General features: G+C 40.8%; 2 protein-coding genes across 7 annotated transcripts in view; both read left to right on the forward strand.

The window, feature by feature from the left end:
* The first annotated feature begins 4 nt into the window (after positions 1-4).
* LOC133583004 (protocadherin gamma-C5-like) overlaps positions 5-26,697 on the forward strand; it is a 212,622-nt gene continuing 185,929 nt past the window's right edge. For 2 of the 6 annotated variants that reach the window (XM_072912445.1, XM_072912454.1), the window contains exon 1: positions 5-2,464. In XM_072912445.1, the coding sequence (XP_072768546.1) occupies positions 29-2,464 (2,436 nt within the window). In that variant the 5' untranslated portion in view covers positions 5-28. Of the gene's footprint in view, positions 2,465-3,295; positions 6,916-11,828; positions 16,208-26,697 lie in introns of those variants that run through there. The other 4 variants (XM_072912440.1, XM_072912441.1, XM_072912444.1 and 1 more) reach the window with 3 other exon arrangements.
* On the forward strand, positions 20,426-23,999 carry LOC133583016 (protocadherin beta-16-like). Its single transcript, XM_072912381.1, has one exon. It carries the CDS (start codon positions 21,014-21,016, stop codon positions 23,468-23,470), a length of 2,457 nt encoding a protein of 818 aa, XP_072768482.1. The 5' UTR covers positions 20,426-21,013; the 3' UTR covers positions 23,471-23,999.

Raw genomic sequence — 26,697 nt, forward strand, 5'->3', positions numbered from 1 at the left:
CGTTTTTCTTTCATATTATTTTTTTCACATGGAGTCTAAAGAGGATCATTACAGTGGAGGAGGAAGATGGCGATGTTTTTGGCGACGGGCGGCCTGCCTCTTTGTCTTTTTGTGTTTTTTCCTAAATGGAACGGAGGCACAGATCCGCTATTCAATCCCAGAGGAGATGAAAAAAGGCTCGCTTGTCGGTAATGTGGCCCAAGATCTCGGTTTGGATCTAAAAAGACTCCGTTCTGGGCGTGCCCGCATCGTGACGGGGGAGAACGTCCAGTACACGGAGCTGAGGACGGACAAAGGGCTTCTGGTCGTCCATGAGAGGATAGATCGAGAGCAGCTTTGTGGAGACGTGACGCCGTGCAGCTTCACCTTTGAGATTTTGTTGGAAAACCCCATGGAATTACACCCTGTGACCATCGAAGTGTTGGACGTCAATGACAACTCCCCCACTTTTAAAAATAATCATTTGCAATTTGAAATAAGCGAGTTGGCAGCATTAGGATCCCGTTTTGTTTTGGAAAGTGCACATGATGCTGATGTGGGTGCAAACGGTCTGCAGAGCTACATTTTAACTCCGAGTGATAATTTTGTTTTAAAGGAACACGTCAGTCCTGGAGGCAGTAAATATGCTGAAATGGTGCTGCAGAAAGGATTAGATAGAGAAGAACAACCCCGACTGTCTTTAAAATTAGAGGCTGTGGATGGTGGAAATCCACAGAGATCAGGTACAGTAAATATACATATTAACATAATAGATGCAAATGATAATGTTCCTGTTTTCAACCAAACGACTTATAAAGCTAAAGTGGTTGAAAATGCAGCAAAGGGCACTCACGTTCTAACTGTGAATGCAACTGACGCAGATAGTGGATCAAATGCAAAAGTCACATACTCTTTTTCAAAATCAAATGCAGAAATAGAAGATACATTTCATATAAATGAGGAAACAGGATGTATAACTGTAGCAAAACAAATAGATTATGAAAAAGAAAAAATAATAGAGTTCATGGTTGAAGCAAAAGATCAAGGTGGACTGACTGAGTCTACCAAAGTGGAAATAGAAGTAACAGATTTAAATGATAATGTTCCAGTCATAAATGTGATGTCCTTCACTAGTCCTGTGTCAGAAGACTCCCCAACTGGTACCACTATTGGTATCATTAATGTTAAAGACCTAGATTCTGGAGAAAATGGTCACGTCAGGTGTGCCATTGAGGGTCGCGTTCCATTTAGAATTAAATCCAATGTGAGAAATTATTTTGCATTACTTACTGATGCTGACTTAGATCGTGAAAGTGTGCCGGAATTTAACATCACTGTCGTTGCATCAGATTCTGGCTCACCTCCTCTGTCTAGTAAAATGACTTTTAATTTGAAGGTTTCAGACGTGAATGACAATGCTCCTGTCTTCCCGGTCAGCTTATATACTGCAAGTGTTGCAGAAAATAACTCTCCAGGTGTTTCTGTGCTAAAAGTTAGTGCCAAAGACCCTGATGAAAACCAGAACGCTCGTGTTTCTTACATGTTGGAGGAGCATGAAATCGGAGGAACTCCAGTAACTGAATTTGTGTCCGTTAATGCAGAAAGTGGAGTCATTAGTGCAGTTCGCTCATATGATTATGAACAAATTAAAGAACTGGTGTTTATTGTCAGAGCTCAGGATGGAGGCTCTCCTCCTCTTAGCAGCAATGTAAGCATCCGCATACTAATCCAGGACCAGAATGACAACGCCCCCCAGGTACTGTACCCGGTCCAGACTGGTGGCTCGGTGCTGGCTGAAATGGTGCCTCGTTCAGCAGATGTGGGCTATCTGGTGACTAAAGTGGTGGCTGTGGATGTGGACTCTGGACAGAACGCCTGGCTCTCCTATAAAGTGCACAAAGCCACAGACAGGGCGCTGTTTGAAGTGGGCCTACACAATGGAGAAATAAGAACTGTCCGCCAAGTCACTGATAAAGATGCCGTCAAACAAAGACTGAGTGTTCTAGTGGAGGACAACGGGCAGCCCTCTCGTTCAGCTACAGTCATTGTTAACGTGGCGGTGGCGGACAGCTTCCCTGAAGTGCTGTCAGAGTTCACTGACTTTAGCATGCACGACAAGGAGTACAATGACAAGCTGACTTTTTACTTAGTCTTGGCTTTGGCTGTGGTCTCCTTCCTCTTCATCACCTGCTTGCTGCTCATCATATCAGTCAAAGTGTACAGGTGGAGACAGTCTCGCGTCCTGTACCACTCCAACCTCCCTGTCATTCCATATTATCCACCACGTTACTCAGACACTTTGGGGACAGGGACTCTCCAACACGTGTACAATTACGAGGTGTGCAGGACCACCGACTCCAGGAAAAGTGACATGAAGAATATGCAAGACATGAGTCAAACTTTAGTGAGTGTGGAAGGAGCTGAAGCTGATACACCACATGTGACCAAGCAGATGTCAGGAAACTTTTCACAGATGTCAACTTTGGTGAGTCAAGTACTTAAACATGCTTTCTTTGTTTTTGTATCTGATAGTTTTTCAAGTTCTAAAGTAAAATGTATACTTACTTACTGTAGTTGTACATGATGCTGCACCTCCAACCAACCATATTATGATTTAAAATGTTACAATAATGGTTGTTTCTGTAGAAATGCATTCGGAACATAACTTTATTCATTTAGCCTGCTCAGTGGCCTTGTGGTTAGAGTGTCCGCCCTGAGATCGGTAGGTTTTGACCAACCCCGGCTGAGTCATACCAAAGACTATAAAAATGGGACCCATTACCTCCCTGCTTGGCACTCAGAATCAAGGGTTGGAATTGGTGGTTAAATCACCAAGATGATTCCCGAGCATGGCCACAAATGCTGCTCACTGCTCCCCTCACCTCCCAGGGGGTCGAATGCAGAGGTTAATTTCACCACACGTAGTGTTTGTGTGACTATCAGTGATACTTTAACTGACTTTAACTTTATTCTACTTCACTTTTAATATAGTTTTTATTTCAACAGTGTAAGGTCTAATCTTATATACATTTTAAAACCCTGCAATTAATCATGTTAGTCTGTTCAAGTTGAGATCATGTATATTTTTTTATAATAATATTGAGTTTGTTTACAAAGGACAATACATATTAATAAACACATGGCATTATAGCCATGTACTGTCATATCCATCTCTAATCCCTCAGCAACACATTGAAAACATAGTACACAGAATAACAATATTAAAATGTAAAATTCCAAGGTTCTGATAAAATGCATATTTCACTCTATACACCTTTGCTCTTTTATACAGCCTTTAAATTATGATTACAATTTTGATTTTCAAGCAGTCATTTTTAAAGGCCTAATTAAATGATGCTTTTGGTGCTACTTCCCTGATATTTTCAGATTGTGTTTTCAGTGTTTGACATGCTCAATTAGAAAAAGATAGCTGCTCAAACACACTTTTTTGAACGGCACCAAATGGAGCCATGCTTAGTTGTGCTGTTGGCATTTTTACATTTACAAAGTTTCTTAGGTCCTCGGTAATTTAAAAGGTACAATAAGTGAATCAGCACACTTTATTAAGTTTTCCCAATTGAATAGGTTATATTTCTTGAATATTCTGCAATGATGACACATGGTGGGACTTTTTTAATATCTTGAACAAGCCAAATTGGATTGTGTTTGTGCGCTGCAGGATACTTGCATACTCACATTAAATGTAGCACTGTTTTATCAGTGCATAGTGGTCTTGTGTTTATCATGTAATGTAACATTGTGACACTTAGAGGTTTTTTGCAGTTTCTGAATTGCAGTGTGTACAACACCACTTATAGTTTAGTGAATGTGCAGGTTTATGTGTCAAGGTTTATTAGTGAAGCACTCGGTTGATATAGCTCTCTTAGAGTGATCATCAATATGTCTCTACCTCTAGTTAGGAATGGATGGATTTCATTATATTATTGGTACAAACACTAATGAACATGGTGTTTCTGGGTGACTGTCCGTGGTCCTGAAGGGCAGTTTAGGCTACATTCCAGCATCCGCTGCCACCCCATTAGGGACAAGCGCAGAAAATGGATGGATGGATAGTCAATTTGTATGAAAAGCCCTTTGATTATTTACTATTTTTAGTTCCATCATAATTATCAGTCATTTGTGCTGAGGTTTGAGTGAATTACATCAAACTAAAACACATATATTGATTGTGTTTCTTGTACCTTTTTATTATTTAATGCTAGTCTTAAAAAAGATAGCATATTATTTATAAAGGCATTGTTTTGAATGTGTGTGTATCTGGACCACTTTCACATTTCAGCCTCTAAGGGACGCTATTGCATGAGAAATGAATGTGATAGTTACGTGATGCAGTGCAGCGTCTTTCTCTGTCACTGCCATTTATAGAAGAGAGCTTCGTGTGAACAACCGTACAAAAAACACGCTCATCTGAATGCGTATTGCTCCTATTAGTCAAAGTATTTATATAGAGTCGTTTTACTTTCATATTATTTTTTTCACATGGAGTCTAAAGAGGATCATTGCAGTGGAGGAGGAAGATGGCGATGTTTTTGGCGACGGGCGGCCTGCCTCTTTGTCTTTTTGTGTTTTTTCCTAAATGGAACGGAGGCACAGATCCGCTATTCAATCCCAGAGGAGATGAAAAAAGGCTCGCTTGTCGGTAATGTGGCCCAAGATCTCGGTTTGGATCTAAAAAGACTCCGTTCTGGGCGTGCCCGCATCGTGACGGGGGAGAACGTCCAGTACACGGAGCTGAGGACGGACAAAGGGCTTCTGGTCGTCCATGAGAGGATAGATCGAGAGCAGCTTTGTGGAGACGTGACGCCGTGCAGCTTCACCTTTGAGATTTTATTGGAAAACCCCATGGAATTGCACCCTGTGACCATCGAAGTGTTGGACGTCAATGACAACGCCCCTGCCTTTAAAAATAATCATTTGCAATTTGAAATAAGCGAGTTGGCAGCATTAGGATCCCGTTTTGTTTTGGAAAGTGCACATGATGCTGATGTGGGTGCAAACGGTCTGCAGAGCTACATTTTAACTCCGAGTGATAATTTTGTTTTAAAGGAACACGTCAGTCCTGGTGGCAGTAAATATGCAGAAATGGTGCTGCAGAAAGGATTAGACAGAGAAGAACAACCCCGACTCTCTTTAAAATTAGTGGCTGTGGATGGTGGGACTCCACAAAGGTCAGGTACAGTAAATATGAACATAATCGTTCAAGATGCAAATGATAATGCTCCTGTTTTTAATCAAACAATTTATAAAGCTAAAGTGGTTGAAAATGCAGTAAAAGGCACTCACGTTCTAACTGTGAATGCAACTGACGCAGATAGTGGATCAAATGCAAAAGTCACATATTCGTTTTCAAAATCAAATGCAGAAATAGAAGATACATTTTATATAAATGTGGAAACAGGGTGTATAACCGTAGCAAAACAAATAGATTATGAAAAAGAGAAAACAGTACAGTTCATGGTTGAAGCTAAAGATCAAGGTGGGCTCGCTGACTCTGCTAAAGTGGAAATAGAAGTAATAGATTTAAATGATAACGTTCCAGTCATAAATGTGATGTCCTTCACTAGTCCTGTGTCAGAAGACTCCCCAGCTGGTACCACTATTGGTATCATTAATGTTAAAGACCTAGATTCTGGAGAAAATGGTCACGTCAGGTGTGCCATTGAGGGCCGCGTTCCATTTAGAATTAAATCCAATGTGAGAAATTATTTTGCATTACTTACTGATGCTGACTTAGATCGTGAAAGTGTGCCAGAATTTAACATCACTGTCGTTGCATCAGATTCTGGCTCACCTCCTCTGTCTAGTAAAATGACTTTTAATTTGAAGGTTTCAGATGTGAATGACAATGCTCCTGTCTTCCCGGTCAGCTTATATACTGCAAGTGTTGCAGAAAATAACTCTCCAGGTGTTTCTGTGCTAAAAGTTAGTGCTAAAGACCCTGATGAAAACCAGAACGCTCGTGTTTCTTACATGTTGGAGGAGTGTGAAATTCGAGGAACTCCAGTAACTGAATTTGTGTCCGTTAATGCAGAAAGTGGAGTCATTAGTGCAGTTCGCTCATATGACTATGAACAAATTAAAGAACTAGTGTTTACTGTCAAAGCTCAGGATGGAGGCTCTCCTCCTCTTAGCAGTAATGTAAGCATCCGCATACTAATCCAGGACCAGAACGACAACGCCCCCCAGGTCCTGTACCCGGTCCAGACGGGCGGCTCGGTGCTGGCTGAAATGGTGCCTCGTTCAGCAGATGTGGGTTATCTGGTGACTAAAGTGGTGGCTGTGGATGTGGACTCTGGACAGAACGCCTGGCTCTCCTATAAAGTGCACAAAGCCACAGACAGGGCGCTGTTTGAAGTGGGCCTACACAATGGAGAAATAAGAACTGTCCGCCAAGTCACTGATAAAGATGCCGTCAAACAAAGACTGAGTGTTCTAGTGGAGGACAACGGGCAGCCCTCTCGTTCAGCTACAGTCATTGTTAACGTGGCGGTGGCGGACAGCTTCCCTGAAGTGCTGTCAGAGTTCACTGACTTTAGCATGCACGACAAGGAGTACAATGACAAGCTGACTTTTTACTTAGTCTTGGCTTTGGCTGTGGTCTCCTTCCTCTTCATCACCTGCTTGCTGCTCATCATATCAGTCAAAGTGTACAGGTGGAGACAGTCTCGCGTCCTGTACCACTCCAACCTCCCTGTCATTCCATATTATCCACCACGTTACTCAGACACTTTGGGGACAGGGACTCTCCAACACGTGTACAATTACGAGGTGTGCAGGACCACCGACTCCAGAAAAAGTGACATGAAGAATATGCAAGCCATGAGTCAAAGTTTAGTGAGTGTGGATGGAGCTGATGCTGATACACCACATGTGACCAAGCAGATGTCAGGAAACTTTTCACAGATGTCAACTTTGGTGAGTCAAGTACTTAAACATACTTTCTTTGTTTTTGTATCTGATAGTTTTTCAAGTTCTAAAGTAAAATGTATACTTACTTACTGTAGTTGTACATGATGCTGCACCTCCAACCAACCATATTATGATTTAAAATGTTACAATAATGGTTGTTTATGTAGAAATGCATTCGGAACATAACTTTATTTATTTAAAATGGTGAAATGGTAAATGGGTTGTACTTGTATAGCGCTTTTCTACCTTTTTTAAGGAACTCAAAGCGCTTTGACACTATTTCCACATTCACCCATTCACACACATACACATTCACACACTGATGGCGGTAGCTGCCATGCACGGCGCTATCCACGACCCATCAGGAGCAAGGGTGAAGTGTCTTGCTCAAAGACACAACGGACGTGACTAGGATGGTAGAATGTGGGGATTGAACCAGTAACCCTCAGATTGCTGGCACGGCCACTCTCCCAACTTCGCCACGCCGTCCCCATTCTTCTTGGGACCATTTTTCAATCTGAGGTAGTTCCAAAAAGAAGCTTCAGGAAGGCGGCGGCGGCCGACCTTACAGTAAAGCAGTTGGATTGATCACCTTGGAGACCTGTTGCGGATATGGGTACGGCCTGGCGCGAGATTTAGCCTGCTCAGTGGCCTTGTGGTTAGAGTGTCCGCCCTGAGATGGGTAGGTCGTGACCTACACCGACCGCAACATACCAAAGACTATAAAAATGGGAGCCATTACCTCCCTGCTTGGCACTCAGCATCAAGGGTTGGAATTGGGGGATAAATCACCAAAAAGAGTCCCGAGCGCGGCCACCGCTGCTGCTCACTGCTCCCTTCACCTCCCAGGGGGTGGGCCAAGGGTATTGGTCAAATGCAGAGGTTAATTTCACCACACCTGCGTAGTCAGTTAGTAGTCAATTGGCACTAAGTTGAATGTGCCAGTCTTGTCTTTAGTGGAGTCATACAAAATGTTGTACTATAAGTCCAGTATTGTGTGTGTGTGTATATATATATATATATATATATATATATATATATATATATATATATATATATATATATATCAGTGACGTGCAGTCACTAGAGGCAGGTGAGGCCTCACCTGCCATCATGGAAAGAAAAAAAATGTAAAAAAAAAAAAAATTTAATTGTTATATGTATCCAGTGATTATACTATAAAGTTATTATCCATTTAACTTCACCAGTTTTAGATTATTTTTATTCAAAATCGCTGAATTTTCACATTTGCCGTTCAAATACTGAGAAGAGACGGTGCGGTGATCAGCAGCCAGTTGAGGCACGTCACTCAGTGCCGCAACATGGATTGCGCAATGACTCGGCTAACTGCTGGCCTGCTGTGCAGTGAGACTGTATTGCTATATGAACTATATTATACATTTCCATAGTTTAGTTAGCTGAGGTATATAATGTACAGTGTATTTTGTCAACAACTGTATGTGTGTAAAGTATTTCTTGTGCTGAGCGATCATAAAACGGCTGCAAAAGACGCACTGGCTGAGGCTCGCTTCCTGCACCCCCGCCGTAGAATTGTTATATCAACTAAAGCCAACACTTAAACTTTCCACGTGCAAGATTGAATCTATTTAAAAAAATTATTTCATAAGAAGCCAAAAAGTGCAAAAACAATAATGTTGGTGTTGGAGGAGTTGTGAATGACTGCAGGGACAAAAAAAAAAATTAAATTGTTATATGTATCCAGTGATTATACTATAAAGTTATTTTCCATTTAACTTCACCAGTTTTAGATTATTTTTATTCAAAATCGCTGAATTTTCACATTTGTCGTTCAAATACTGAGAAGAGACGGTGCAGTGATCAGCAGCCAGTTGAGGCACGTCACTCAGTGCCGCAACATGGATTGCGCAATGACTCGGCTAACTGCTGGCCTGCTGTGCAGATACACCTGCAGACTGCAGGTGTACCTAATTCACAACTCCTCCAACACGAACATTATTGTTTTTGCACTTTTTGGCTTCTTATTAAATAACTTTTGTAACCTATTTTCATGGGCGTTCCTCTTTGTGATGTTAAGTTCTTGTTATGCGCTGTTATACAGTATATGCCTTGAGCTCTTATTTTGAAGGTGCTAAGAGCAGAAGTGATGTCACGTTGCGGAGGTTTTTGAAAGAAGGTAAATAAAGTGGTCCTCGTGTAAACTGGAGCCTCCGTGTTTATTTTGTAGTTTCATACAGTATAGGCGACATTTATAAACCCTCGGTTACACTTTTTTAAATAGATTAAATCTTGCACGTGGAAAGTTTAAGTGAGGACTTAATTTCTAAGTAAAGGTAAGACCATAATAACATTTTCTTTATTAAATGTGCTTTTTTGTGTGCTACAGTTTGTATGTGTAAAGTTAAAGTTAAGTTAAAGTACCAATGATTGTCACACACACACTAGGTGTCATGAAATTTGTCCTCTGCATTTGACCCATCCCCTTGATCACCCCCTGGGAGGTGAGGGGAGCAGTGGGCAGCAGCGGCGCCGCGCCTGGGAATCATTTTTGGTGATTTAACCCCCAATTCCAACCCTTGATGCTGAGTGCCAAGCAGGGAAGAATGCTGGTATGAGCTTTTAAACATAACCCGTTAACTGCTGCCAATCAAATGGTGAATAAGATACTCTTTAGGGTTCATATGTTTGTAAATCTGACTGTGATGAAGTCAGTGCCTCACCAGCCATCAACCTCACCGCACGTCACTGATATATATATATATATATATATATATATATATATATATATATATATATATATATATATATATATATATATATATATATATATATTGCTTGATTGTAACCTGCATGTTAGTTATAGTTTTCAAAACCACATTTTTCCATGTAAAATCGCAAATGCTAATAAGCATGAATATGGCATATGCACTGATGAGCAATGAGCATCAAGCTCGTGCATGTCAAAAAGTGGTGCCTTATTGTACTTTTGAATGCTTTCTTTCAGAAATTAGCATCAAGCTAATGTAAAGAAAGGCCCGTAAAATATTTATGAGTGTTATTTTAGTCTTCTCAATGCTTGATAAACACAGCAAGCTCATACTTTATCAAAAATAAAATGTACACTCCATATATATTTAAGATTTTTGCATTTTGCACTCCATTTTTTCCTCATAGTACATCATCACCTATTCCAGTCCTTTACTTTAGCAGACATTTCAATAGCTCTTTTTAAGGGGGTCATTATGATTTTTTTCTACATTTAAAATACATCCTTGTTGTCTACAAAATATGTAATATTGGTTCATTGGTCAAAATTGGGCATAGATTAGGTTTTACAGGCCACTTTCTGACCTTCTCTTCAGGATGCGCCATATGGTGGGCCATTTTATTTACATGCCTCCACTTTGACTGTGTCTTCTACCCATCAGCAATGTTATAGTTGTTAGCGCTTCCATATGGAGTCTGTTGAGAGATATAAGCTCAAACTATGTGCTACTTTGTATTAGAAATGGCAACAGCGGAGGATGCATGAGCCTGTCTGCCCCAAAACAAGAGGATGGGAAAAAAAGAAGGAACTTATTGACTATAGCGTTGGATTACAATGGCGGACACGCGCAAGGCACTTTAGCCAAAGCTCTACCATATATGGAGATATCCGGTGATGTCACAAATTGGGCAAATTCCAAATGGCTTGTTTGGAGGAAGTAAGACAAGGTTGTTTTATAAATATCCTTGCCATGCCTCCATGGCTTGATTTCAAATGTTTAGGACTTGCGCAGATCCCAAATACACCAAAACAGGTACCAATAGGAAAAACAAAGATGGATTTGCATAATAGGTCCTATTTAAGACAGGTTTTAACACCATTTGCTGCAGACCAGCTCAGTGGCCTTGTGGTTTGAGTGTCCGCACTGAGACTGAGAGGTTGTGAGTTCAAACCCCGGCCGAGTCATACCAAAGACTACAAAAAAATGGGACCCATTACCTCCCTGCTTGGCACTCAGCATCAAGGGTTGGAATTGGGGGTTAGATCACCAAATGATTCCCGAGCGCGGTGCATGCTGTTGCTCACTGCTCCCCTCGCCTCCTAGGGGGTGAACATGGGGTTGGGTCAAATGTAGAGGACACATTTCACCACACCTAGTGTGTGTGTGACTATCATTGGAACTTTAACATCTGATATATTTTTGATTTGTTAAATAGATTTTTACATACGGATCACACAATCACAAAAAAGAGCAGAGGCATGTTTTTTACTTGATGTAGAAATAAAAAACGTTTTCAAATCAAGCTTTTTTTGCAAAATAAAATCATAGCGGTCATTATATGTCGCACAGGATTATAGTGTATACAGATGTGAAACACACTATTCAAATCAAAGTCCAATTTAAACAAACATATGGTTTATGTTTCCAAAGAAAGCAAGCAACAAACAATTTATGTGCCACTCCAATTCCGGTAAATAAAAAATGATTTGCCCACCAAAGGGAATGCTGTTCCCTTACCGACTGCTTTCAAATTAAGTGCCCAAAAGAAACAAAAAAACAAATAACCAAGAAAACATCAAAACTAAACCAACAACAAATAAGAGGGCTGCTCAAAAAAAATATATATATATATATGTATTAATTGTCATGTATTCCGATTGTTCATTCAATATTTTGTAAATATGGTTCGCTTACTCACTGTGCATATATTTCTGTCATAAAGGTCAGCAGCCAAGAGGAGCTTTTGTAACCCTAGTAACCTGTGTTTTTACTGTAATATATATATATATATATATATATATATATATATATATATATATATATATATATATATATATATATATATATATATATATATATATCATATTTTTAATAATGTCATAAGATTACCATTCCTTGCAAATAACAAATAGAATCATAATTTAAAAAATTTAGAATAATTCAATCCAAACAATAACTAAACTATACTACAAAATAAGAAATTAGCTCCAACAGGGCCCATCCCTACTCGTGATTGTTGGTCATTCTCATGTTAATCCCTCTTTGTTGTCATGTCAAACCTGATTGCATATTGTTATAACGTCTGGCTGGTTGCACTTGTAAGGAGTAAACAATGTATTTTATAAAGCATGTACCTTCATCAAACAAAGTTAAATGCCGGTATGGTGTGCAGATACAACCTGAGTATATAGCTAAAGGCAAGACAATTTAATTGTAGCAAATTGTATTTTTCATTAATTCTGTATATTGTGTGTAGTGTGACTCCTCTATACATTTCCGTATAGCTGCTTATAAATATATGTGTCCAGGGTGAAATTGTTTAAGTCAGAATTTTCCAGGAAATACATTGTCTGTGTCCAAGAAATCATAGTGTAGTGCAGGGGTCGGGAACCTTTTTGGCTGAGATAGCCATGAAAGCCAAATATTTTAAAATGTATTTCCGTGAGAGCCATATATTATTTTTTAACACTGAATACAACTAGACGCGTGCATTTTTAAGTAAGACCAACATTTTTAGGGAAAAATAAGTCTCTTATTCTTTTTAATAACATTGTTATTCTGAAGCTAACCAGTAATAAATAAAATACTTCTTACCATTAATGCAACTTCTTGAACAGGTGCGGTAGGAAACGGATGGATGGATTAAAATGCATGAGAATGTTTTATATTTTGAACGTTCATTTTAACACTGTGATTACCAGTGGAATTATTCATTACTTATCGTGTTAAGCAATGTCAGCTAAGATGTATCTGATAGCCAGATGCAGTCATCAAAAGAGCCATATCTGGCTCTAGAGCCATAGGTTCCCTACCCCTGGTGTAGTGCATGAATGAAACTGCTGGTTTAAAGTTGTCTATTTAACGAGATACAATTATATAGGAATAGTCCAAGGCATATTTCAGTAAATATTACACTGCAAAAAAAAAAAATCCTATTTTTTATGATTAATTTACTCTAAATTTCTACTGTAATTTTTCTATTTTTTTTAAATAGTTTATAAAACTGTAGAATTGAAGACATTATCGGCAAATAAACAATCTGCCTGTTATTTTAAGTAATATGCCAGTAATGACAAACTATGTATATTTCTTTTTTTTTTTTTACAGAAAAATACCAAATTAATTATACATAGCATTTTCTGTTTTCTTAAATTACTTTCAAATTCATGTAAAATGACAGTAATTATATTTCATTAAATATGTAGCTTGTTTATATAAAAGTCTATGTCCGTACTAACAATGTATAATAAAGGAATTTTTCTGCAGAGTTTGCATCGTCACTTTATTAAAGGTGGCTGATCTAAACAATTCAGAAAAAAATCTGTAAAATAATGGTATTTTTCTGTGAAACTGCCAGCATTGTCACTTCATTAAAGGTGTTTGATCGTAATAACTTGGAGAAACTCTGTAGAATAAAGGTATTTTTTTCTGCAGAGTTTGCATCGTCACTTTATTAAAGGTGCTTGATCTTAATAATTTAGTAAAAATCTGTAAAATTACGATATTTTTCCACAAAACGTTTCTGGAAAATGTCTGTAAATATAATGTTTATCATCATTATTTGGTTTACAATGTTTTACTTTAATTTTATGGTTTTCGTTTGACAGCCGTAGCTGCCAGTTGAGGACTGTTTCTTTTTTTACATAATTTTTTTGTACAGAGTAGACAAATGTGCAGTTTGGCTCAGTGGACTCTTAGGGCCGCTGTTGATCCATAGAAAAGCAGTGTTGGCTGTGAGGGTGTTTCATGCAGCGACTCTCATGTTGTTTGCGCATACAAGAGAGAGACGACGACAAAGAACGCAGCGCTGGAACAATTACGCACTTGGAGAAGCGGTCAGAATTGTGTTTTTTCCTCACGGATATCAAACATCTACGCTTGGCGTCGAATGGGATGTATTCTTAGTGGATTTTAAAGGCTCGGATTTGTGCAGGAATAGAACAATGCCAAGGCAAGTGCTACTCTTTATTTTTTTCCTCTGCGTCGCCTGCGTGCTCGGGCAGGTCAGCTACTCCATCCCGGAGGAGATGCCCAAAGGATCTCTCATCGGCAACATCGCTCAGGATCTAGGTTTGCAAACCAAACGTCTTTTGTTAGGAAAAGCTCGCATTTATAACCGAGATGGCGACAACTACATGGAGCTAAATAGAGAGAGAGGAGTCCTGCTGCTGAAAGAAAGGATCGACAGGGAGGCCTTGTGCAGACAGTCGACGACGTGCGCTTTGCACTTCCAAATCATTTTAGAGAACCCCATGCAATTTTACAGCATAGCAGTTCAAATTACAGACATCAATGATAACGCGCCGACATTTGACGGGGGCGAAATGAAATTTAAAATAAGCGAATCTGCAACCACCGGAGCAAAATTCGTCCTAGAAAGGGCGGTGGACTTTGATGTGGGAATTAACGGCATTGGTAATTACGAGCTCAAACCAACTGATCATTTTGCTCTTAAATTACAAAATAATGCGGATGGGAATAAAAACGTGGAGATGGTTTTACAGAAGCCTTTAGACAGAGAGAGAGAGGAGCAGATGTCTCTGGTGTTAACGGCTGTAGATGGAGGAGAACCGCGCATGTCAGGAACAATGCTGATTCATATTACAGTGTTAGACGCTAATGATAATGCCCCAATTTTTACACAGCATACATACAAAGCTACTGTTACTGAAAATTCACCTGCAGGAACAATTGTGGCTACTGTCACTGCCTCTGATGCAGACCAGGGCTCCAACGCTAAAATAACCTATTCGATAACAAATGCACTGGATGATGTCAGGAAAATGTTTGAGGTCGACAAAGAAACCGGAGAAGTAAAGTTGATCGGAAATATTGATTTTGAGCAGTCCCGAAATTATCAGATAAACATACTGGCAAGTGATGAAGGAGGCCTCACGGATTCATGTAAAATAATTATTGACGTGCAAGACATGAATGACAATAAGCCCGAAATCAGCATAATGTCTAAGTCAAATATCATTTCTGAAGATGCTCAACTGGATACAGTTGTGACGATGATAAACATAGAAGATAAGGACTCTGGAGAAAATGGAAATGTTTTATGCTTTATAAGTGAAAATATGCCATTCATTTTAAAAACGTCAACAAATAACTTTTATAGTTTGGTGACGGACAGTGAATTAGACCGAGAGAGGTCAAGTGAGTATAACATCACAGTGATGTGCTCTGATGAGGGAGTGCCCTCCCTCTCCAGCAGCGTCACTCTCACCTTACACATCTCAGACGTGAATGATAACGCACCTGTCTTTGAGAGGAGCTCATATGAGGCCTCCATTGTAGAAAACAACACTCCAGGTCTTTCTATATTCACAGTGAAAGCCAGAGACGCTGACTGGAACCAGAATGCTCGCCTCTCTTACATGCTGGAGGACTCCTCTGTTAACGGAGTGCCAGTCTCCTCATATGTGTCTGTTAGTGCTGATAGTGGAGTCATCCATGCAGTGCGCTCTTTTGACTACGAGCACCTGAAAGAGTTTAATTTCCGCGTCAGAGCTCAGGATGGAGGATCTCCTCCTCTCAGCAGCAACGTGAGCGTCCGCGTCATAATCCAGGACCAGAATGACAACGCCCCCCAGGTCCTGTACCCGGTCCAGACGGGCGGCTCGGTGCTGGCTGAAATGGTGCCTCGTTCAGCAGATGTGGGCTATCTGGTGACTAAAGTGGTGGCTGTGGATGTGGACTCTGGACAGAACGCCTGGCTCTCCTATAAAGTGCACAAAGCCACAGACAGGGCGCTGTTTGAAGTGGGCCTACACAATGGAGAAATAAGAACTGTCCGCCAAGTCACTGATAAAGATGCTGTCAAACAAAGACTGAGTGTTCTAGTGGAGGACAACGGGCAGCCCTCTCGTTCAGCTACAGTCATTGTTAACGTGGCGGTGGCGGACAGCTTCCCGGAAGTGTTGTCAGAGTTCACTGACTTTAGCATGCACGACAAGGAGTACAATGACAAGCTGACTTTTTACTTAGTCTTGGCTTTGGCTGTGGTCTCCTTCCTCTTCATCACCTGCTTGCTGCTCATCATATCAGTCAAAGTGTACAGGTGGAGACAGTCTCGCGTCCTGTACCACTCCAACCTCCCTGTCATTCCATATTATCCACCACGTTACTCAGACACTTTGGGGACAGGGACTCTCCAACACGTGTACAATTACGAGGTGTGCAGGACCACCGACTCCAGGAAAAGTGACTTTAAGTTGGACAGAGCTGCGAGTCACAACGTGTTGGTAATGGACCACAGTTCTACAGGAACCATGCAGAAGATACACAGTGAAAGGAACATTTTGGATGAACCCGACTCTCCTTTAGAGGTTAGTTTAAAATAATTTGAATGTGGAATGTTCTTTTTGGAATTGTTTAAATTATGTTATTTTCAGCTTTTACCTTAAAACCTCCATAAATTATGAAAATATGAAGTACTTAGTGGTTTGATTTATTTTTTAGTTGTTCAATGTGAAACATGCGTGCAGTCAAAGTCCAGATGCGGATTAGCACCATGGGCAACTGAGAAATGTTTTCTTAATGGTTGAGTTTTCTTTAACTCGACACACGTGCGTCATTTTAACGTTGATATGAAATCTACGTGGTTTAATATGTTAATCTTCCTATCCATGCAATTTTCAATAACATCTACTACTGACTGTCGGTAAATTACATGTCATAAAGTGTTACAGAAGTAAAAAAATACAGTCTTATAGAATATGTTAGCATTCTTTGTATATTTTCATCAACATAACTATCAGATTCGGAAGATTTTTTCACTACAAAACTATCATTAATGACAACATTTATCTTGATACATGGATTAGTATAAGCGAGTTCATTTTCCAAATAATTTTGTTGTGTGGAGCACTGCCAAATAGCATCATTTGAAATGTGACCTGATTCTTTTATCATCTTGGGGTAGTTGTCAAAGTTTATTTATGCAGCCCTTAATCACAATTGTCTCAAATCTGTCTCAAATGTTGATCAAAATTGTCTCAGTTTTTGCGGATAGGACAACAGCAACATCACATTAAAATAGTTGTTGCAGATAAGTTGACTATTTTCAGTCAAACACCATTAATAATGTAGCAACTATAATCTCTGACGTCATCTTACTTGGCCATCTCTTATTTAAAATTTGTAGTTTTTACAACTCAATAATTATCACTGTTCAAAATATTTAAGAGCTATTCAAAAAAAGTTTAGTTGCTGATTAAAACATTACACCTGCCTGCACCATCATGTCTAGGCAATCAAAATGTACATAATTATTCATCACATAACCGATTAAAAAGAAATATTGATGAATGTTTGGTTTAAACTTGTCATTTATCGTAAATTAAATATTTTTATAGCATATGGAGCATTTTGTATCGTATAAAGACATTTTGTTGTTGGGTATTTGCAGTTTTTAATGTTTGTTTTTAAGTATGAAACAGTAAATGTGTCACATGTCATGCAAGTAGATACATTTACACAGGATAGAGAAAAATAAGGATTGTGTTGACTACAACGTTGGGTTACAATAGCGGAATCGCGTAAACCTTTCCCATATATGGAGATATTCGCTGATGTCACAACTGAAAAAAAGGCCACAAATGGGCCAAATTTCAAACGGTTCGTTTAGAGCAGTGTTTTTCAACCACTGTGCCGTGGCACACTAGTGTGCCGTGAGATACAGTCTGGTGTGCCGTGGGAGATTATCTAATTTCACCTATTTGGGTTTAAAATGTTTTTTGAAAACCAGTAATTATAGTCTGCAAATTATGTGTTGTTGTTGAGTGTCGGTGCTGTCTAGAGTAACACGGCAGAGTAACCGTGTAATACTCTTCCATATCAGTAGGTGGCAGCCGGTAGCTAATTGCTTTGTAAATGTCGGAAACAGCGGGAGGCAGTGTGAAGGTAAAACGGTGTCTTATGCTTAAACCAAAAATAAACAAAAGGTGAGTGCCGCTAAGAAAAGTAATTGAAGCTTAGGGAAGGTTATGCAGAACGAAACTAAAACTGAACTGGCTACAAAGTAAACAAAAACAGAATGCTGGACGACAGCAAAGACTTACTGTGGAGCAAAGATGGCGTCCACAATGTACATCCGAACATGACATGACAATCAACAATGTCCCCACAAAGAAGGATGAAAACAACTGAAATATTCTTGATTGCTAACACCAAGTAGATGCAGGAAATATCGCTCAAAGGAAGACATGAAACTGCTACAGGAAAATGCCCAAAAAAGAGAAAAAGCCACTAAAATAAGAGCGCAAGACAAGAACTAAAACAATACACACAGGGAAACAGCAAAAAAACTCAAAATAAGTCAGGGCGTGATGTGACAGGTGGTGACAGTACACCTACTTTGAGACAAGAGCTATAGAGATGCACGCTTGGTTATCGTTTAAAGTTTTGATTGATTGAGACTTTTATTAGTAGGTTGCACAGTGAAGTACATATTCCGTACAATTGACCACTAAATGGTAACACCCCAATAAGTTGTCCACTTAAATTGATTCATGATACAGATATATACTATCATATATACTATCATCATAATACAGTCATCACACAAGATAATCATTAGGGTGTATACATTGAATTATTTACAATCCAGGGTGTGTGTGTGTGTGTGTGGGGGGGGGGGGGGGTCATATCCAACAATTGCGACAACGACTCTTTACTGTCAACCGAGTTTATGATTTCTGCTGGTGGTGTACCTCTGGATTTTTTCAATGCAAAAAATGTGCCTTGCCTCAAAAAAGGTTGAAAAACACTGGTTTAGAGTAAGTACCAAGGAAAGCCAGATTGTTTTATAATTATCTCCGCCATGCCACAATGGTTTGTTTTCAAATTTGCGAGGTTTATGCAGATCCCTAATAAATCCCAAAAACAAAAGGTAGTAGAGATGCGCGGATAGGCAATTATTTCATCCGCAACCGCATCACAAAAGTCGTCAACCATCCGCCATCCACCCGATCTAACATTTAATCAAAACCGCACCCGCCCGTTGTTATATATCTAATATAGACGATGCAAGGCATTAGTGAGGTTATAAAGCTTTTGCCTGTTAAAGAAAGGAGACTGATCCAATGCAGTACAGACATTCGCGTGCCACGCTGTCACGGCCCAGACGCACACCAGTGCGCAATCATCTAGGAGCCGCGCTGAGCGCACCTCCAAGCGCATGGAGGTGCGATGTCCCTCGCACCCGCGGAGGCTCCACCCAGGCTCGCGCCCGAGGCTTCAGCGCGCACCGCGGCGGCCATCCTACTCGTCGCGGCCTAGCCCTCGCGGCTCTCGCTGCCGGCGACGGCCGGGTATGGGCCCGACGCTCCAGCGCCATCCATTTTCAGGGCTAGTTGATTGGGCAGGTGGGTTGTTACACACTCCTTAGCGGGTTCCGACTTCCATGGCCACCATCCTGCTGTCTATATCAACCAACACCTTTTCTGGGGTCTGATGAGCGTCGGCATCGGGCGCCTTAACCCGGCGTTCGGTTCATCCCGCAGCGCCAGTTCTGCTTACCAAAAGTGGCCCACTCGGCTCACCAGGGTGAGCCCCACCCCTTTCGTGAGCGCACTGCGCGCGGAGTGACCCCTGTTACGCGCCCCCGGCAACGGGGGTGGCGGGCAGGTAAGCTGCGTGGGCGGAGCGTGCGGAGTGACCCCTGTTACGAGCCCCCGGCCACGGGGGTGGCGGGCAGGTAAGCTGCTTACCTGCTGCGCGTGACGCCGGCCGCGGCGAAGGCGGACGAGGCGGGGTGTCGGTGCGGTGGGCGCGGTGGTGACCCTGGACGTGCGTCGGGCCCTTCTCGCGGATCACCTCACCTACGGCTCCCGGTGGGGCCCTCTCGGGGAAGGGGCCTCGGTCCCGGACCCCGGCGAGGCGTCCCTTCTCCGCTCCGTAAAAGTGTCCATCTCTTTTTTTTTTCTTCTTCTGTTGTGGCATATGCTGCAGGTGCCTGCTCGTTTTTCGTATGTGGGTAACAACATCTAACTATGTATATATATTTCCGAATTGGTTTAACTGCCACCCGCCTGAATCTATTTAAAATCGAATTATTTTTTTTTCAACCGCCCGACCCGACCCGCGGATAAAATCAAAAAAATTTTTATTTCAACCGCCCGACCCGCGGATAATCCGCGGACTTCGCGGTTGTGTCCGCAAACCGCGCATCTCTAAAAGGTAGGGAAATCGTTTTAACATAACAGGTTCCATATAAGAGATTTAAATGCTTATAACTCTTATTATGGTGATACAAACAAGTGCTGTACACCCGCACTCCCTAATCAAATATGTGCTTATTCCACTGTCATATATTAAGAATGTTAATTTATGGATATGAATCTTGAAATGCTGTTATTAGATTACAGAGATGCTAATGAAATCTGTAATGATATATTTTACAGACAAAAGGTTACAGGAACTTTATCATTTGTTTGTGCAACAGCACACATCTTATCGTGCAACATGTGAATAGTTTGATCTCTGAAAAGGGAACATATTATTTCCAAAGCAGGATCCCAATGCTAGCACATAACCTATGTATGTTTTTGTTATTTTAATTGCAAGTGGGCCAAATCAGTTATATTAGAAAATAATCTAGAAGTGACTGCTGCCATTTGATTGTTAGAAAATGGATGGATGGATGGATGATGTCAGGTTTGGGACAGGTGTGCTGCTGGTGTAGCCACAGTGTGTACGTCTGATGTTGCTCGCATGTGCTCCACTGAATGCTCAGGGAGTTTTTTGCGTTGGCTCACACACATAAAAAGTAGGGGAGACATTGTTCATGAGCCTTGTGAGTGCATGTGTGGCTGGTGTGTCAAGCAATGGTGAGGGAGTTAAAAATCATATACCAGGCTGCAGTGTGGCACTGTTGACTCTTGGGGGCGCTGCAGACCAGAGTGTTGTTGGCTGGGCGCAGTCCATCATGCAGCTTTAAAAAAAACACACACATAACGGACAGAACTGGAGAAGAACGGAGCTTTTTCTGCCAGTTATAGAACAATATTGGTCAAGAAAGCCATTTGTTTCAGCAAAAAGTGGATTGTATTCGACGTTTGACTGTGAAAAGTGCCTGTTTTTTGTGGATTATAAGCAAAGTGGATCTGCGCTGGTGCGAATTGGACAGAACAATGAACGGGCAAGTACTCCTGTTTGTGTGTCTCTGCGCCCTCGACGCAGTGCTCGGCCAGGCGAGCTACTCTATTCCAGAGGAAATGACCAGAGGGTCTTTGGTGGGCAACATAGCACAGGATTTAGGTCTGGAAATACGACGTCTGATTGCTGGCAAAGCAAAGATCTATTCCAGGAACAATGAAGAATACATCGAGCTGAGCCGTGAAAAAGGCGTCCTCCTCGTCAAAGAGAGGATCGACAGAGAGGCGCTGTGCGCACACACCGCTCTCTGTGCGCTGCAATTTCGGATCATTTTAGAAAACCCCATCGAGTTTTACAGCGTTAATGTGCAAATTACAGACATTAATGATAATGCGCCAAGTTTTGAAAAAAATGAGATGAAATTTAAAATAAGCGAATCTGCCATCATTGGGGCAAAATTCGTCTTAGAAAGGGCGGTGGACTTTGATGTGGGAAATAACGGTCTTAATAATTACGAGTTAAACCCAACTGATCATTTTGCTCTTAAATTACAAAATAATGCGGATGGGAATAAAAACGTGGAGATGGTTTTGCAGAAGCCTTTAGACAGAGAGAGGGAGGAGCAGATGTCTCTGGTGTTAACGGCTGTAGATGGAGGAGAACCGCGCATGTCAGGAACAATGTTGATTCATATTACAGTGTTAGACGCTAATGATAATGCCCCAATTTTTACACAGCCTACATACAAAGCTATTGTTACTGAAAATTCACCTGCAGGTACAATTGTGGCTACAGTCACTGCTTCTGATGCAGATACAGATTTAAACTCTAAAATGTCTTATTCAATAACCAACACACTTGATAATGTTAGAAAAATATTTAATGTAAATAAGGAGAGTGGACAAGTCTCCCTAATTCAAAATATTGACTTTGAAAAATCCAAACATTTTCAAATTAATTTACTTGCAAGTGATGATGGAGGACTCACAGATTCTTGTAAATTGATTATAGATGTACAAGATGTAAATGACAACAAACCTGAAATTAATATTATGTCGAAATCTAACGTGATATCAGAGGATGCAGAAATCAATACTGTCGTTACTGTTATCAACGTAGAGGATTTGGATTCAGGGGACAATGGGATTGTAAAATGCTTTATCAATGATAATATTCCATTTATACTAACAAATTCAGAGAACAATTTCTATAGTTTAGTGACGGACAGTGAATTAGACCGAGAGAGGTCAAGTGAGTATAACATCACAGTGATGTGCTCTGATGAGGGAGTGCCCTCCCTCTCCAGCAGCGTCACTCTCACCTTACACATCTCAGATGTGAACGACAACGCACCTGTCTTTGAGAGGAGCTCATACGAGGCCTCCATTGTAGAAAACAACACTCCAGGTCTTTCTGTATTCACAGTGAAAGCCAGAGACGCTGACTGGAACCAGAACGCTCGTCTCTCTTACATGCTGGAGGACTCCTCTGTTAACGGAGTGCCAGTCTCCTCATATGTGTCTGTTAGTGCTGATAGTGGAGTCATCCATGCAGTGCGCTCTTTTGACTACGAGCACCTGAAAGAGTTTAATTTCCGCGTCAGAGCTCAGGATGGAGGATCTCCTCCTCTCAGCAGCAACGTGAGCGTCCGCGTCATAATCCAGGACCAGAATGACAACGCCCCCCAGGTCCTGTACCCGGTCCTGACAGGTGGCTCGGTGCTGGCTGAAATGGTGCCTCGTTCAGCAGATGTGGGCTATCTGGTGACTAAAGTGGTGGCTGTGGATGTGGACTCTGGACAGAACGCCTGGCTCTCCTATAAAGTGCACAAAGCCACAGACAGGGCGCTGTTTGAAGTGGGCCTACACAATGGAGAAATAAGAACTGTCCGCCAAGTCACTGATAAAGATGCCGTCAAACAAAGACTGAGTGTTCTAGTGGAGGACAACGGGCAGCCCTCTCGTTCAGCTACAGTCATTGTTAACGTGGCGGTGGCGGACAGCTTCCCTGAAGTGCTGTCAGAGTTCACTGACTTTAGCATGCACGACAAGGAGTACAATGACAAGCTGACTTTTTACTTAGTCTTGGCTTTGGCTGTGGTCTCCTTCCTCTTCATCACCTGCTTGCTGCTCATCATATCAGTCAAAGTGTACAGGTGGAGACAGTCTCGCGTCCTGTACCACTCCAACCTCCCTGTCATTCCATATTATCCACCACGTTACTCAGACACTTTGGGGACAGGGACTCTCCAACACGTGTACAATTACGAGGTGTGCAGGACCACCGACTCCAGAAAAAGTGACTTTAAGTTGGACAGAGCTGCTAGTCACAACGTGCTGGTGATGGACCCCAGTTCTACAGGAACCATGCAGAAGATACACAGTGAAAGGAACATCTTGGATGAACCCGACTCTCCTCTCGAGGTTAGTCATTTGCGTTTTGTTTCGAGTTCTGCAGTAAATATTTGTTTAGTAATGCCTGGAAGTTTATGATTGTAGATCATCACAACATATCGCAAAGATCATTGTCCATGATTTTGGTACCTTTTTTTATCAGTCTAATGAAAACCATATGTATCTGACATTTTAGGTTATTTTACATTACATACAGTGTCTCATTGTTGTATGGTTAACTTGAGTGACTGAGATGTTGTGTTGCTCGAAAACACTGCATGGTTGTTGATATTGTAGTTGTTGATCTCATTCTAACTCATATGTATTTTCTATTTAAGCCTGTGGTCACCACAAAGTATATGTCTTGTAGTTCTGGAAGCATAACTTTGTGATTTAGACTTGATTGATTGAACATGACAGTACTTGCAGGTAGGGCTGGGCGATATATCGAATATACTCGATATATCGCGGGTTTGTTTCTGTGCGATATAGAAAATGACTATATCGTGATATTCGAGTATACAGTACGTTCTCACGCAGTTGCTTATAGCTACGGGCATTACACTTCAGGCTTTTCTCACTCTTTCTTGTATCTGCTTCTCACAGAGACATAAAACAAGCGCACCTTCTTACATACGTCCCATACTGTCGCAATGTCATACGCTCTCGCGGAGGATAGACAGGTAGCAACATGGTATAGTTAGCTGTGATGCTAGCGGTGTGGTAACAAATGAAGGAAGAATTAATTCCTAAGAAAAACAGCAGGGGGTCCATCGTCTGGCGGTGGTTTGGCTTCAAAGCGGGAAGATGTTTTACAAAGTGTTGCTACAAAAAGTAGCAGCACTGCTATTGTGTAGCACCATTTGAAAAGTCATCCGCTAGATAATGAAGAGTGCTTGTAACTCCGCATGTCAACATCTCCGGCCGGTGCCACACCCACAAAATGCCCAAGCAACCATTTCCACATCAACACCACATGGTAAAAATAGTCAACAACAGAAGGAGATAACGTCCGCAGGAACCTACCACATAGCGAAGGACATACATTATTCCATTACCTATTATGCAGCTCATTTTTATTTGACAGTTATTGAAATATATTGTGTGACATCATGCACAAAAGTGCACCTTATATGTTTTAAACTGTTGTAGTGACTTTTTTTTTACAAAAAGTGCACTTTAATTTAGTGTTGTTTTGATATGTCATCTTAGTGACATCATGCACAAAAGTGCACTAATAGCTTGTTTTAAAATGTCTCTGACAATCTTGCACTTTCTGTTTTGAAAATAACATGAATGTTTGTGCCACTGCTTAATAACTGTTTAATAAATACACTTTTGCTAAATTGACTTAGTTGTGATTTCCCTCTCTGCATGAAAGTTTAAACTGAGCATATATGAATGCAGTATGAAGAAGAATGTTTTAATGTAAACATATAGAATCATCATACTGCTGTGATTATATGCATCAAGCGTTCATTCGAGGCAAAGGCAAAATATCGAGATATATATGGTGTATCGTGACATGGCCTAAAAATATTGAGATATTAATAAAAGGCCATATCGCCCAGCCCGACTTGCAGGGCATGACTGGCTAAACAAAGTCAAATCACTCCAAAATTGATAATTAATTCCACAAATAACAACCTTGTGTCAGGACGTGGACTATGGTGTGTTTGTTTTCCCGAGATGCAAGTAAAGCTGGACTGGTCATGGCGTGAAGGTAAATACATATTTAATAATAACACTCAAAGGAACAAAAAGTGCGCTCAAGGCGGATGTACAAACTTGACTAACGAAAAACAAAAAGACTTGCACGTGGGCAAAAAAACTGTGAACAATTAAACAAAAACACTAACTGTGGCATTAATAGAAAAAAACTTACTTGGACGTGGCATGAAGTGCGCAGAGGTAGACAGAGTGTGACAGGGGTAAGAATGCGGGATGTCACCAGAAAGACAAACTGAAAACAATGAACTTAAATACTACCGACATGATTAGTGAAAACAGGTGCGTGACTCAAAATGTGAAACAGGTGCGTGACGTGACAGGTGAAAACTAATGGGTTGCTATGGTGACAAACAAGAGTGCACAATGAGTCCAAACGTGAAACAGGTGAAACTAATGGGTAACTATGGAAACAAGACCAGGGAGTGAAAAGCCAGAAACTAAAGAGTCCAATAACTAAACAAAACATGACTAAAACAAAACATGATTACACAGACATGACACCTTGTACTTGTAGATTATATTATGCAGATTTATGCAAACTAAGCTTTGACAAAAATGTCACATTCCATACTAGCAAGGATATTCAAATATATACAATAGTTGTCTTTACCCCTTTAAAATTGTATTTCATATTTTCTCAAATGTACAAGAAAGTATTGTTCTGTTCACAAACACGTCTTCATTGACTTTTGGTTGTTGTGTTGTTATGTATCACTGCTCAACATTAGCTTTTTGTGAAACGGAAATATTATTTAAAAAAAACCTTTCTGCCACCTAAAACATTTAAGCGAAAATGTTATATTTTGCCACAGAGCAGCTATAACATCCATCCATCCATTTTATGCCGCTTATCCCTTTTGGGGTCACGGAGGGTGCTGGAGCCTATCTCAGCTGCATTCGGGCGGAAGGCGGGGTACATCCTGGACAAGTCGCCGCCTCATCACAGGGCCAACACAGATAGACAGACAACATTCACACTCACATTCACACACTAGGGCCAATTTAGTGTTGCCAATCAACCTATCCCCAGGTGCATGTCTTTGGAAGTGGGATAGTCGGCGTACCCGCAGTCATGCAAACACTTAAAAGCAGTATACACTTGGGCATTTTTAGCGTACCATAATGACAGCTTGAACACGAGTCTGTTTATTAAATTGATTCAATCAATAGCTACTAAATGCAAGCAATAAACAAAATGTATACTGAAAAAACTAAATGGAAACACTCAGTTTTAGATTATGTTAATTATGTATTACCTCATTTCCCCTAGTTGTTGTTTATGCATGGATTTGCATATACAACCCATCCCGTCTATAATTACTAAACATATGGGTGCCCATTACGTCGATCGCGAGCTACCGATCAATTGCGAGCCAGGCCATGAATTGATTTACTTGGACCCCGACTTAAACAAGTTGAAAAACTTATTGGGGTGTTACCATTTAATGGTCAATTGTACGGAATATGTACTATACTGTGCAATCTACTAATAAAAGTCTCAATCAATCAATCAAGGCATTAAAACAATTAACCTACAATCTTCACTATGACGTCACTTTAGTCATTTGATTGACATTCGCAGCACCCGAGGATCT

The sequence above is a fragment of the Nerophis lumbriciformis genome, linkage group LG36 (assembly GCF_033978685.3).
Source record: "Nerophis lumbriciformis linkage group LG36, RoL_Nlum_v2.1, whole genome shotgun sequence".
NCBI lineage: Eukaryota > Metazoa > Chordata > Actinopteri > Syngnathiformes > Syngnathidae > Nerophis > Nerophis lumbriciformis.

Coding starts and splice junctions, on each gene's coding strand:
- LOC133583016 (XM_072912381.1), top strand. CDS start 21,014: ATGAACGGGCAAGTACTCCTGTTTGTGTGTCTCTGCGCCCTCGACGCA.